Below are 14,372 nucleotides of genomic sequence, written 5' to 3'. Positions count from 1 at the left end.
ATATATAACATAATTTATTTTTTTGGTAGGTCCCGACGAAAATTTCGTTAATCTATATAAACTATGCATACAATCTACATATATATGAATATAATGCTGCAACTTATTTGATAACCGTTTGTAAAAGTTTATCCTTTAATTTTTTGGATTATCATTTATTCTTTTTTCGTCTGCATATAACCAAAGTTCAATCAAAGTGAAAAATACCAAGCAAGCTAAAATTACCAAACCAAATTAAATTGAATTTTAAATCATAAAAAGTCACATTAACACCCGCTCGAAAATCCCGTTTTTAAAGCAGGCCCGTCCGCCACTTTCTTTATAGTCCTGATTTTATATTAATAATCGATAATGCCGAATAATGATGATGACAATGACTGAGATCATTATACTGATGGTTATGAGTTTAGCATATTGCGGCTGTGTTGTCTTATGCATACTACCTACTATATATACTTTATATATCAATTTACATGCCAACTACTTTATCTACATATCCTTTTCTTAACCAGTTTCGTTGTATGTGCGTTCCATTATGATTATGATTATGAATTTGAATTTGACTTTGATTATTGTGTATTTCTTTGTTGTCCTGATTTACATTATTGTTATTACACGTCTTACGTTTGGTCTGGTATTCCTTTGGTCTGAACATGTCTGAAATGCTCCTTAGCGTAAACTATTTATACTCGTACTCTCGTAACTGTAACTGGTAACTCTCGTCGCGCGCCAAGATCCAACCAGAGTCTAACTTAGCACTAGAACTAAGCCAAAAAAAGCAACAACAACAAAAACAACAGCAACCTCATCATGCATCCCTCGACTATGTATATATACTATTTATTAAAAAAAATGAAAACAGAAAAACCCCTTCGCACACACCTAACACACTTGCATTCTAAGTTCATTTTGATGGTGACCAGCAAGCCAATCGAAAAAAAAGAAAATAAAAACCCAACTTATCTGAACCACCTGTATGCCAAATCCAAGGTTATCGCCTGCCGGTCGCCGCCTGGCCGTTCCTGGGCGCCCCCGTTGGCGCCGGAGCCCCCGCCCTCACCCACCTTCAGCTGCCCGTATCCATGCAGATGGCCCAAGCGCCGTCAGCGGTCGCGGGCGGTACAGCGTCGCCGGCAACGGCAGCAGCAGCCGCCGCCCATGCCGCGGCTGCAGCGGCGGCCACACCCATAATGCTCGCGCCACGCCCACCGCACACCGCTGTCCAAGCAGCAGCGCCCACAGCAGCAACGACACGGCGGAGGTACGACGACCACAAGAGTTCCAAAAAGGATCCTGTTCTCAGGGTCCTCGATGAAAACGCGCACCTAAAAGCAGAATTCAAAAAGCTAATGAAGAAAATCGTTTACTATGTTTATAGGCCAGCTAATTGCCAACAGATTCTAAAACGAAGTAAAAATTTAATATTTAAAGTTAAAACGCTAAATAACTTCCTAAAAATTTAAATTGAATTTTCCATTAAATGATTTGGAAATCTTAACAAATTATAAGAACTTAAGATTCTAAATTAAAGTAACGGAAACTATATAAAACAATTAATTTTAAAAACTGCTACTTAAAATTAGTTACATTCCTTCCAAAATAATGGCTTAAGTTCATATATTTGCTGATAACTATTCAAAGCTTGCTTGTAAGCATAGTAATCGATTATACGATTAAAGTATTAATAAAACACTGCAACAACAACTAGAACCAGAACCAAGATCACCAACTCTTTAGCTATGAGAATCTTTGTACCATAATACAGTATAAATGTTTGTTGTCTTGTTACTTTGGTTTACGCATTTGGGTATGACTATTTGACTATCGATATATTCCATAAATATTGCATACTTTTTGGCGTCCTTGAGATTGCATTGTTCAACGTCTAGGCACACAAACTCACACGAACACACTCGATCGAAGCAGTATCCTTTAAATAAACAAAACTAGCGACATCCACCTGAAACTGTAACCGTAACTAGCTGTTAAGAATGGCAAGGTCTTAGATTTAACCATAGTCTAAATTCAATATCGTAACTATCGAATATATCGTAACGTTTATCGGTAGAGATCATTTTGCCGCAGCAAGCATTTCTCGTAAGGCCTTTCTCTTAGAGCATCACTATCTAGCAACCATACTCTCGTACTCTCTTTTTAACTCTATCCAACTATCCCCCTATATTTTTAGCTCTTGTTTGTTATGGGTTCTTTTACTCTTGAAGTTTGCACGATTTTCCATTTTTGTGTTTGTCCTTATAACTTGGCTTTGAACAATTGAAAAGAACACGATTTCCATTTGCCAATTAAAATCAGCAAAAACAGAAATCGAATGGAATTTTAAAAAATTGATTTGTGCATGCCACCTAGACCATCTCTGAAAATTGAGTTTGTTCCTTTTATTATTTCGTTGCCAAAGCATTTAAGTTGTATAGCCATGAACATTAGCAAAGCATATTAGAAAAATATTTCCCCTCAAATTCAATGAAAATTTTCTATGAATTTGTTTGGCACTCAAACTATTCAGGCTTTCGACCAAAAATTTGCATACAAATATGGCAAATCGAATTTTTAATTGCATGTTGGTCAAACAAATTTTCAATTTGTGGCGCTATGTTGCCAAACTCAGAGCACACACTCACAATCAAAGCTCGAAAATAATTTCATACATTTCAATTATGATTTGTGCACTGATTTGCACTGAAAATGTCACATTGCCACGCATTCCTGTGGCCGATCATAATGAGCAGGCTTTCTGGTTATCGTACGGCTTTTCTGGCAAAAATGTTAATTATGAGGCCTGCATATGCCATTATTATAAATTGAGTGATAAAACCGCGTAGAATTAAAATATTTAAACTGCGGCTAGGTGTGGCCACCTGCGAATTAAATGCAATTTAATTGCAGCAAAAAGAAACATTGAAAATTATTAATTTAACTCGTCAATTTGAAAGATAAATTATAAAACAATCATATCATAATTTAAAAAGACATTTTTGATTTCTGACTCTTGTCCGTCACTATCAGATATCTCGAAAAATATACAAAAATTTATTAACACCTGATAAGCCAGTTTCGAAAGTATAACAAATAAGCATTTATGATTTTATTCTTATTTTCTCTCGTTTATGATTTACCCTCTCTGCATGCAAATCAATCTCTTCTCCTATCCAAACCTTATAGAGAAACTCTATTGTCCGGAAAATATTCCCAACCTCTCTAAATCCAAAACTGCTTTTCAATCGGCCTACTTGTTCTATCATTCCACTTAGCACTTGATAAATGTTCTTGCTAGTTTTTAATGTATTTGAAAGGTGCAAGGGTTAAACAAAAGTTAAATGTACTTTATTTACTTAAACGCTTTTAACCCCTCACAAACACACAGCAAAATGCAATGAGTTGTTGAAACAAAAAGGTCTTGCCGCATACGTACACATATGGATGTATGTACATATGCTATATACTACTGTACTAAAGATCGGTCCAATGTTTTTTCGTATTGTTGATGATAATATCTCTATATATACAATTATGCAATATAAAATGCAACTAATGCGTAGCATTTCTTGGTAATTCAGTGTTCTAATGTTTAAGTATGTTTCGATATAAATCCCATTTACATATGTATGAGCTACACGTATGTCTTATGTATTGTTATATGTATATACCAACATCATCTCAGCGCTATGAATATATACCAAAACAAAAATCGTTACTACATAATGCCTAGATTTGCCATATACTATATATACTATATATAAATATTTACTTATATATCAAGAGAGAAAACTAACCGCATGCGTTTTATGTTCTTTTCTTTTCCTTTTTCTACTTTTTGCACACAAAACACACACATAAACCAAAATCAAAAAAAAAAATACATAAATAAATATAAACAACAAAAAACACACTGGTCAAAAATGTTGTGTCAAATGGTTGCAAAAAACAAAAACAAAAATGAATCCCTCAAAAATATACGAATTTCCGTATCGGTTCGGTGATCCCTGCAGCCGCCGTTGCCGCCGCAATGCGTGGAGTGGCCATCCAGCGCGGACACGTGGGCGTGGTCGGCGCCGCCCCCTACCATCATCCCCATCATCCGCATCACCATCCGGCGCTGCTGGCGGCCTCCGCCGCCGCCGCCCAACAGCAGCAGCAACGCCAACTGGCCGCCGCCGCCGTGGCCACAGCAGCAGTCGCCCAACAGCAGCAGCAGCAGGCCGTCGTACAGCAGCAACAGCAACAAGTTGCTGCCGCCGCCCAGCAGCAACACCAGCAGCAGCAGCAACAGCAGGCGGTGCAACAGCAACACCAGCAACAGCAGCAACACCAACAGCAGCAGCAGCAACAGCAGCAACATGCCGCCGCAGCCGCCGCCGCAGCTGCCGCTTCGCATCCGCATATGCATCCCGCCCATGCCCACGCCCACGCCCACGCCCTTGGCCCACAGTTGGCGCAACTCCAAGCGGTCGCCGTGCCCACGGCAGCCAGTAATGCAGCATTGCAGCAATCCTTGGCCGCTGCCATCCAGAATCCGAGCGGTAATCCAAATGCTGCTGCCGCCGCCGCCTATGCCGCCCGTCTGTCGGCGGCGTCGGGCGCCACACAATCGTCGCAATCGGCCGCTGCTGCTGCGGCTGCTGCTTCCATGGCTGCGTCGGCCAATGCGGCCAACAATGCGGCCGCTTTGCATGGATTCGCGCCGTAAGTAGAGTCCGCCGTGGACTTCACTCCGTCACACCCGCGATCCCGCCGTAGTTAGCCCGTTGTAGCTGTAACTTTGTACTTTAGTTGGTTCCGCTGCGAATGTAGTTTTAGCGCACCCCAAATTTCAATTACCTACTCATAGTCCATACTACGTTTATACGCACGCCTTTTAAAATGCAGAATGTTTTATTTTAATTTTGAAAATATATATTTAGGACATGGCTTTATTATTCAATATTATGTCATTGCTTCATTGAACATTGTATTTATAAAGTTACACAAATCAATCAAAATTCTAAAATAACTTTTCAAATACTTTTTTTTTAATTATCAGAAAAAATAAAAAGAATTCAAATATTTTATCATTAAACTTTTCAAGTAACTTGCGTATAAACGTAGTAATGTCCATTATTTCCCTAACCTCCAAGTTTCTTTTTGTGGTGTCGAAAGCATAACCGCAGAAGAACCTCCCGCTCATTTGTCATGATTTTAACCTAAGGCTTAAATTGTTTATAGCTTAAAGATTGTTTTTCTTTCAATCTCTCTCTGTGTTACTCTATCTATACGTCTCTATCTTGTTGGTGACAAATGTTTTTTAGCTATCTTGTGTGTGTAAAGTTTTAATATCGCATATAATGAAACCTAGACTTTGACTTATTTTGTATAAAACCAGCAATAGAAGAGTATAACGAACCGAACGCAAACTGAATACAAAATTGCAAAAGCTGCAACCGATTAACGCACGCTAACACACACCGTCCACGTATATACTATCTATAACTCTATATATAAACACACTCGCATATATATTTGCTCATACTCTGACTGACAGATGTGTGTTTTTGGCATCGTATGACTACCTAATTATCGTTATTTTGGTTAAGGGACCTACTCGGTTGTATATTGTGTACCACTAGGCGTATGATGAATTTCGGTTTGAATTTGAATTTGAATTGAAAGTGTTTTAATGCGACTGCGTCGCTCTCTGCCAGCGCCTTGCGTGCATGTTCTGCCCCGACATTATATATATATTTATATAGACCTTTGATTAACTTATTCTTTTGTGGCTGCTCTCTACACACACACACACTCACCCATATATTCAACCTCACACCATAGCGTACGAATGAATGCTCCATTAAATATTGTATACTTATAAACACACATCAAGACATGCCAAACCAAAGAACAACAAAAATAAGAAACATATCCAATTAGCTAGGTGCATGAGTGTCTGTTCTGTCTAAAGATTAAATGCTAAATTGAAGCAAGCAAGACTATTTCGTAGTGTTGGGTCAAGGAATGGAATGACCCATGTATGTGGTTGGTTGGTTGGCTATCTTTGCTAGTACTCTATTTAAACGACAATATCTAAACCTTTTAATTTCCCTTTGTTTCGTTTCCTCTGTCTCAAACATTCCCTCCAATCAGTTCGTCATCAAGTGGGGAATCAGGTCAGATCAGGTCAGTTTAGCACAGGCTATTAGCTAGGCAGGTGAGGTGGGGTGTGTACAATTAGGTGCCAACTTTTGTTTTTCAGTTTCCCCCCTTAAGTTCCAGCCATTTACCCACAACAGCATCCGGTACCATGAAAAACAACAACAACATTTAATAAAAAACAAAACCAAAAGAAAAAACAACGGATGGGGATAGAGTTTTATTGGCCAAAGTATTAAAGTATTTGGAATTTTTTTTAACAAGCAAACTTTATCCCGTCTGGTTTTTCATTGCGCCCAAATCAAAGACCACACAAGTGCGTTAAAAAAATGAACCAAAAGAAAAATTTTGAATTTTGCTTTTAAGTGCCATAAATTGTGTGAGAGGTAGACCAATTCAGAGGTTTCTCTGTCTGGCTTGCCTTTCATTTTACTCACCTACCCAGATGCCAACCTACCAGGAATTATTTATTAATATATGATCTTCTCTTATCGTCTTGTCCCCAACGCAGTGTATACTATGATCCCTTCTTAGCAGCCGCTGCTTCCGCTGATCCAAATCTACGCTTCCAGGTGAGTTTCGTCCAGCCAAATGAACGTTTAACTAGTCCTAAGTTTACTCTACGTATTTAAGCTAGTATAAAGCCTAGTCTAGAGCTAAAACGATCCCCTAACTTTCCACGAAAATACATGAAAATATTATATAAATCTTACAGGCAGCCAAACCGGTCACTGAAGTTCCAGCCGCTCAGCCAGCCGCCATATTAAATGTAATAAAACTTTTTCAAACTAATATGCTAACCACAACCACCAAAAAAATTAAGAACAATTCAGTTTTAATTTGTATATTTTTTATGGTAGCTTGTGAAAGACACCGTTTGAGTTTTGAAACATTTGACTTGGTTTTTGGAACAAACGTTATTATCTATTACTCATACGTATATTGTTTTAAGTCGCTTCCTTTGAGTTTCCTTATGCATTATCCACGTCCATCCTGAACTAACGACGCGTCCTAATTTCTTGCTGTGTAACACATTTAAGTTGAGATCGAACTTGGTTACTGGTCGTAAATCACATTATTTTTCCTGACTTAAGCTCAGCTAAGCTTACTAAATGTCTGATTAACTGAACACTTTGGTATAAGCTCTCTACTGTATAATTGCATCCTTTGTTTGGTTTTTTTTTTAAGTTACAATAAAACAATTAGTGATCACAGGTGGCTTTATGAAACATAAGCTCTCTTTAACTGCTCTAATCCCTATACTTTTTTCTGCTAGTTTCCTTAATTTGTTTCACATTTTTGCTTTTGCTAAATAATAACTACAAACTATTTATATAAAATACTTATTATTCAGTGCTGTAAACATTTTGTAACTACTACAAATTCTTCTTTGGTTATTTTTCACGACTGTTACAATATACTCAACTCAACAACAACAACCACAACACAATTGAAAAAATTAAAAAAAAACTGATTGAAAAACAAAAACCATAAATTACAGCGCCGCACTGTGACTACGCTAAACAGTAACCCACATACGATCAACCGCATTCCGGTTCCACAGAATGTTTTGGTAAAAATAATCATATCTAGTTCTAGTTCCATACCCATGCACCTAGATATCCTGACTTTCCGTTTGATTGTTGTCACATTATTTACGTTTTGCTCAATGCCTTTTTGTATGCACCACTTGAACTGTATGTCTATGCCTTAAGAGTTAAGTTAACCCTAGCGAGTAATCCAATACGATAAGTTATTTACTGGTTCGTGCCGCGCTTTTCGGTTTTATGGCCTGGCATCTTGGGTTCTCCGTAGCTCGGTTGAAAAAGGTTATATCACCTGGCCTAGATTTTTAAGTGTAAATAGAATATTTTAAATCACACTACTCCACTTGTTTGCCCCCCGTTTTTTTTTTTTTGGTTTTGGTTTCAAAATATTTATATGTGTGTATACTTTTGGCCGCCACCGGTTTGGGTTCCTAATTTCTCACCACACTTGCTCTCACCGACTCCTCCGCTAGTCTTGTCGTTTGCCGTTGTCGCCCCCTTAAAACGAAAAAAAAAAAAAACAAAATACAAAACCCCAACCCCGATTTGTAACTGCGTCTGTTCCTCAAGTCGCCGCCCTCATGTTGCCCCAGTTTAACGCCCCATTTGCTTACCATTATTCCAGGCCACTGCTCCGCTGTTAAAGACACCGCTGTCTCAGGCCCAGCAGCAGGCGTACGCCACGGCGGCCACCACCTACACGGCGGTAGCCGCCCGAGCCGCCTATGGAGCCGCTGCCGCAGCAGCCGCCCAGCCGGCACTAGCCGGCTACGCCACCGTAGCTGGGTAAGTTATATAAATACATCTGACCGATCTTATCCACAGAGGATGGTGCCTTACTCATTAAAACATAACAAATCCTTCCGACATACGATGAATTCAGTTGGTATCACATATACTTTTAAACGTGTAATATTTATATAAAAACCCTCCATAAGAATATTAGATCAGGTCTTGACTGAAGTATTTACAAAATATTTAAATAATAGGTCGACTGTAAATAGTAAGAAATGTATTAAGAATATATTCTTATAATAACAACATAAAGTACATTACACTCAAAATTATAATATGTAAAATATATTATTAGTTTCTGATTTAGTACGTATTTTTCAAATATTGCCTCTTATTTATTAAATTATCTTAATAATTTATTTATGTATATGTATTTAAACTTATTTTATCACATTGATTACCATATTTAGTTTATGTTGATTTATTTACTAAGTTTATAAAAAATGTGAAATCTATTCTTATTAGTTCATTGGATAAATCTAAACTTTATTTGAAATTTGACTAATTATTTGATTTTACCTCTTCTTTTGTATTATTTGTCAATAAATGTGTGTAATTGGGTAAAGTGTAGAAATCTAACACCGAAAACTGAAGAGCTACAGCTGTCGATTGAACACTTTTGCAAGACCTTGTCTAAACTAAATAACTTTTATTAAAAAATACAAAAATAAATACAACTGCATATTGGTGCCATATTAAATCGCAAATAATAAATCCAACTGGAATCATCAATCACACAATCAATAATCTTAAAGACATAAAAAATCGCAATTGAGTAATACTAATATGCTGAACATACATCACAAAAATATTTATAGATATGCGCGCGAATATGCAGATCCTTATCTAGGACATGGCATTGGACCCGTTCCTGGATACGGGGTAAGTTTTTGTGAACTAAAATATTATTTAACAATTTTAAGTACAAAAAAATTGAAGTTTAGCATTTTTTATATTATTTATTTTAAAAAGAAAAGATAGTAATATTTTTTACTAAACCACACAACTTTTGTTTTATTTTTCTTCACATTTTTTCCTAGGCAACCATGTACCGCGGTGGCTTCAATCGTTTCACGCCATATTAAGAACAATCTACGCCAGTCAGCCAAATAATGCACTTGAACTACTCTCGATGAAAATGCTCAATATATGAACAAAGCAAAGCAAATAAGTAACTTAGACGTAAATACTCCTCCCTACGTGCAGTAAGTAGAAGTTACAACTAAACCGATAGATGCAGGATACTCAAACCCCAACAGCAACCACGGCAACACCAACAACAGACGCTCAAAGTCCTTGGAGAGTTGAAAATCAAAGCTAAGCAACAAAGAAACAAAAAGAACATAAACAAATCAATGTCGTCCAGTAAAAGCAAAAAAGCTAAACCAAAAAGAAAAAAGTACGCCGCTAAACGCAGTTCTATGGAGTTTATATAAGTAAACCTAACAAAAAGTGAAAAAAAAATATTAAAACATAAATTCAAATTGCAAAATAGTTTTGCAGAGAATGAAAAAAAATGTGCTTCATGCGTAGATTTTTACCAGAACAAAAGCTGAAACTTTGTGCGGCAGATCAGAATTTATATATATATACATAGCGACATGATATATAGTTATTATATACATATAGGCATTGTATTTGTATATCAAAGCAACCAGGAAAAAGAGCAATGTTTGAGGTACTTTTAATGCTGAAACATCATCAAAAAAATATATATAGACCCTCGGTTGTTGATTTACAAAACTTCGTTGAACTAATTTAGTCCTTATGATTTACAAATTATTTTTATTAGCATTGTAGTATGTAGTAAGGGAATGTAACAATGCAGCCACATTAACAAATCAAATTGTATATTATTTGCAAACTGTTAAAGCACAAACAAAAATATATATTTATTCGTATATACTTTAGATCGATATCTCTAATTTGATTACCCAAAGAATACTCATTTCTGTATTGTACTGTATTGTCAACGAATTTAATTTTAATGCATTGCTTGGTTGTTCCTAATAATTTTATATTTTGGCAGCTAAACCACTCACTCAACTCACGACTCAATTCGAATTGCTCAAAAAAATTGTAGCGCATAGGTAAATGCAAAAGATCAACACGTAGACATATCCTTGAAATATACAATAATATTTACTTTAAATGCCGCCATAGCAGCAAAGCGACAGCAAAAAAAGAAAAATGAAAAAAAATATTAGTTTTAAAAAGTCAAGCTTCCAGTGACAAAAAGCCATTGATGAATGATGTGGAAATCGAATAATAAGCATTAAAAATTACAATTTTTAGCTCTTACTCCGTAGCACTTTCCTTGTGTGTTGTGTAAAGAAACAAAAAAAATGAAAAAGAAAAAGGAACGTCGTTTCGATGTTGTTCATTTTCGGTCTAGACCGAAGCGAAACTTCCCTAAGCAAACTAAGAATTTATTTTATACACACTTGAATCTAATGCACACACAAAACAAAAATGAAACCAAGAAACTTTTAACGTTGTGTATTTTTCAAATGTTAACGATTAAATGCTCAATGGAAAACAACCAAACAAAAAGAAGTCGTTCTCTATTTTGATTCTTAGGCAGCTACTGTCGTCAAAATTATACTAGTTGTTTATCAACCATACTATGCTAAAAGAAAAAAACAAGCTACTAATTATTGTGTGTGTGTAATCGTGCAATCCTTTAGGTGTTCTTCGAATTCCTTAAAAATCTACTAACAATTACTTGAAAAGAGGGATGAAGTGAGGAATGAAAATTTCATCAACTCCAAAGAGCTTCAACTTTGATGTTTTTTTGTTTAACTAATCACTTAGCAACTGTCTCAGATTGTACATATTTATGACGACATATGGTATTTTACCTTATTCCTCTTAACGCACACACAAACAACACACGCACAGGCTAGGGTCCTGGGAAATCGAAGCAATTTATGGCATACTCATTGTACCCTCATTAAGAGGTACCTTTTGTTTGATTCTCTCTCATGAACATGCATTGATATACTATTTTTACGTTGACATTTTTAAAGCCAAAGTCTATATTTTAAATGATTTTAGTTAGGTATTAGTTTATATGCTGACGACAGACGACACAGAAGGATAAGTAAATGATTACGAACTAAAGGGAAAACAATAAAGAAAAACAAATCGAACCCAACAATTGCCAAATTAAAAGTAGCTTTCAAGTGAATTATAAAATAAAGACGTAATTAAATTTAATGAATTTTTCAACTAGAGCAAAAAATAGTTTGCCAAAAAGCCTAGTATACTTTTTGGCCCACCCCGATCGCACACCAGAACACACAGATATTTGGGTTTGATGAGCAAAGGCAAGAGGGAAACCATCTAGTTATAGAACAAACTTAAATATAATACGGTATGGTATATACATTTAAATTATGAACTCAACTTCCACCGCAAACTTTTAAAACAAACGAAAAACAAATCTAAGAAAAACACAATTTTTGTCTTAAGCAATGCGTTGAGGAAAGTCAACCTACAATTAAATTATAAAAGCAAACGCAACTCAATCAAACACTGCAGCTATATGATAACAATACGATATATGATGTATATGATAAAGTCTTCATTTAACCCGATCCATTTTGTGACCCCCAAAAAACTGTAATCTGTGTAGTCTAACCATAAGCCAGCGCCAGCTTTTGTTTACTTTCACATAGATCAGATGCCTAGGCGTCATATAAAGTATAAAAATAAAGTATATAAATATATATTATATGAAAACTCTAATCTTTAATGATGTGCCAAATTGTAAGTTGTACCATTTGTTTTTATGAGCAAATGCAAAACACAAATTGAAATAAAAATATGAAATAAAACATAAAACATTGAAAATAGCATTACAGTTTTTCCCCTCCCGCAAGCCCCAAAAAGGAAATATGCAAAACAGAAAGCCTATTTTGATTTTTAAACATTTAGATGGTAATGGAAAAATATTTTTAAATTTAGCATTGTGTATAGGAACGGGCAAGGCTGCAAAAAAAAGGCCAAGCCGAGCGTTCTCAGGCGCTACCTTACAAAACAAAATTGATAATAGAACCGCAGAGATGATAAACAAGTATTATATTAGTAACAATCGCAGAACAAAGCCCAACCAACAGCAAACACAAACAAACTAAAGGTAAATCCAGCTCAAATTTTATTTACTCGACATACAAATACCGTAAGGTATTGAATGAGAAATTTCAATAATAAACGTACACAATTTCCAAAACTTTTTGGTTTATATCAATTTTCAATTTGTAAGGTTGTGACAAATTGTAAACAAACATAGAAAACAAAAATGAAACATGAAACCAATCCATGAAAAATTGTAATATTGTTTGTGAATGGCAAATAAAATAGCAAACAAGTGGAAAACATTTGAGATTCATACAAAATACATTTGAAAAGAACGCCAGAAGGAAAGAGCGAGAAATGCAATAAAAAATAACTTTAAAAAATGCAAAATAATCCAAACAATGGAGTTTTCATTTAGGGGGCCCAACTCTGTTGACAGACCTCCATAAATTACGGATGTTTGTCTCGTTTTTGTATAGCAAAGGAAAGGTTATGTAATGGAGCATTTAGCAGCACACAATCAATCATAAGGTAGCAAAAACTTATGGCTGCTTATCCTACATCACCGGAAACCCTTTGACGGCTCACACCTCTGTGGAAAACCTCTCCAGACACTTCAGTCCGGCTCACACGCACACCTAAAAAAATTTCATCAATCATCAATTTACCTTCCGTTAGAGCCCGGCAGTTTTTCTTCATTACTCCAAAACTCTGTGGCACTCGGGGCGTAATTAAAGTTGATGGCCGGCCATTTGCATGCAAGTTTATTACAATGCAACCGCAAACATTTAACACCTCTAAGGCCATACATACACACACTCACATCGTTTCTGTACGTATAGAGAGCACCGCGACATGCAAAGGCTATTAACGTGATTAAATCAAATGGCTCCACCACTTGAGGCCTGCAGTCGGCCAGCCTATAATTATACAAATTTTCGCATTTGATTGAAGAGCCCGACAACCGACATTCTACATGACATTTGTAAGGTAGAAAATTCTGAAATAAATGTACCTACAGTGGTAGGTATTTGAATAAAACAAAATATTAAAACATTCGTTTCGTTATTCTTAAAATTTCAATTTTATGTTAAAAAAGCAGGGAACGAAAATAACTGTTATTGTAAATTTTTCATACAAAAAAATCACGCACTTAGAAGCGTCCTAAAAATTTTTTAAATACACCACAATTTTTATTAGCCATTGTAGTTTACAAATCCGTAATGATTTTTATTTTTTGATTTTTATAATAAAACTCAAAAAATAACTGTTATTTTTTGATTTTTATGAATAACAGTTATTCCCTTGACATTTTTGAAAAAATGAAATAATTAAAAAAAACATGATACCCGTGCTTTTTATAACTTACTAAAAATTTGTTAAAAAAGGCAACCGCGCATATTTTATACCTATATTTTTTTAAAATTTTGTTTACCCACAAAATCGCCATAAATCAAGTTTGAGTTTTATTTTTGATCACGACGAATAACTGTTATTTGTCAACTTTTATTATAAAACTCAAAAAATAACAGTTATTCTTTGAGTTTTACTTTACAAATCAGAAAATAACTGTTAAAGTGTGATTTTTAAAATAAAACTTATAACAGTTACGTTCCCTGTAAAAAAGTTAAGTTTTTGGTTGTGAATTTTTATACTTACACATATAATTTTTTAAATAAATTTTATATATTTTTTTAATTGTGAACTTTATCCTAAAATATTAGAATTATTTAAAAAATGGTTTATTTAATAAATTATTTTTGTTGCCAAATATAAATTGATTTAACTAGAGTTTTTTCTGAGTTTTTC

At 35.3% G+C, this 14,372-nt stretch overlaps 1 protein-coding gene across 13 annotated transcripts in view; it reads left to right on the top strand.

The window, feature by feature from the left end:
* Positions 1–12,956, top strand: part of Rbfox1 (RNA-binding Fox protein 1) — a 95,354-nt gene extending 82,398 nt beyond the window's left edge. For 5 of the 13 annotated variants that reach the window (XM_044393766.2, XM_044393763.2, XM_070214913.1 and 2 more), the window contains 7 exons: positions 4,008–4,701; positions 6,653–6,713; positions 6,857–6,910; positions 7,643–7,714; positions 8,314–8,474; positions 9,302–9,365; positions 9,524–12,956. In XM_044393766.2, coding sequence (XP_044249701.2) covers positions 4,008–4,701; positions 6,653–6,713; positions 6,857–6,910; positions 7,643–7,714; positions 8,314–8,474; positions 9,302–9,365; positions 9,524–9,568 — 1,151 coding nt within the window. In that variant the 3' untranslated portion in view covers positions 9,569–12,956. Of the gene's footprint in view, positions 1–990; positions 1,262–4,007; positions 4,702–6,652; positions 6,714–6,856; positions 6,911–7,642; positions 7,715–8,313; positions 8,475–9,301; positions 9,366–9,523 lie in introns of all 13 variants that reach the window. The other 8 variants (XM_070214912.1, XM_044393770.2, XM_044393767.2 and 5 more) reach the window with 5 other exon arrangements.
* Positions 12,957–14,372: the final 1,416 nt, after the last annotated feature.

This window comes from Drosophila takahashii, chromosome 3L (assembly GCF_030179915.1).
Source record: "Drosophila takahashii strain IR98-3 E-12201 chromosome 3L, DtakHiC1v2, whole genome shotgun sequence".
NCBI classification, from domain to species: Eukaryota; Metazoa; Arthropoda; class Insecta; order Diptera; family Drosophilidae; genus Drosophila; species Drosophila takahashii.
This window is presented reverse-complemented; position numbering and strand designations above follow the sequence as displayed.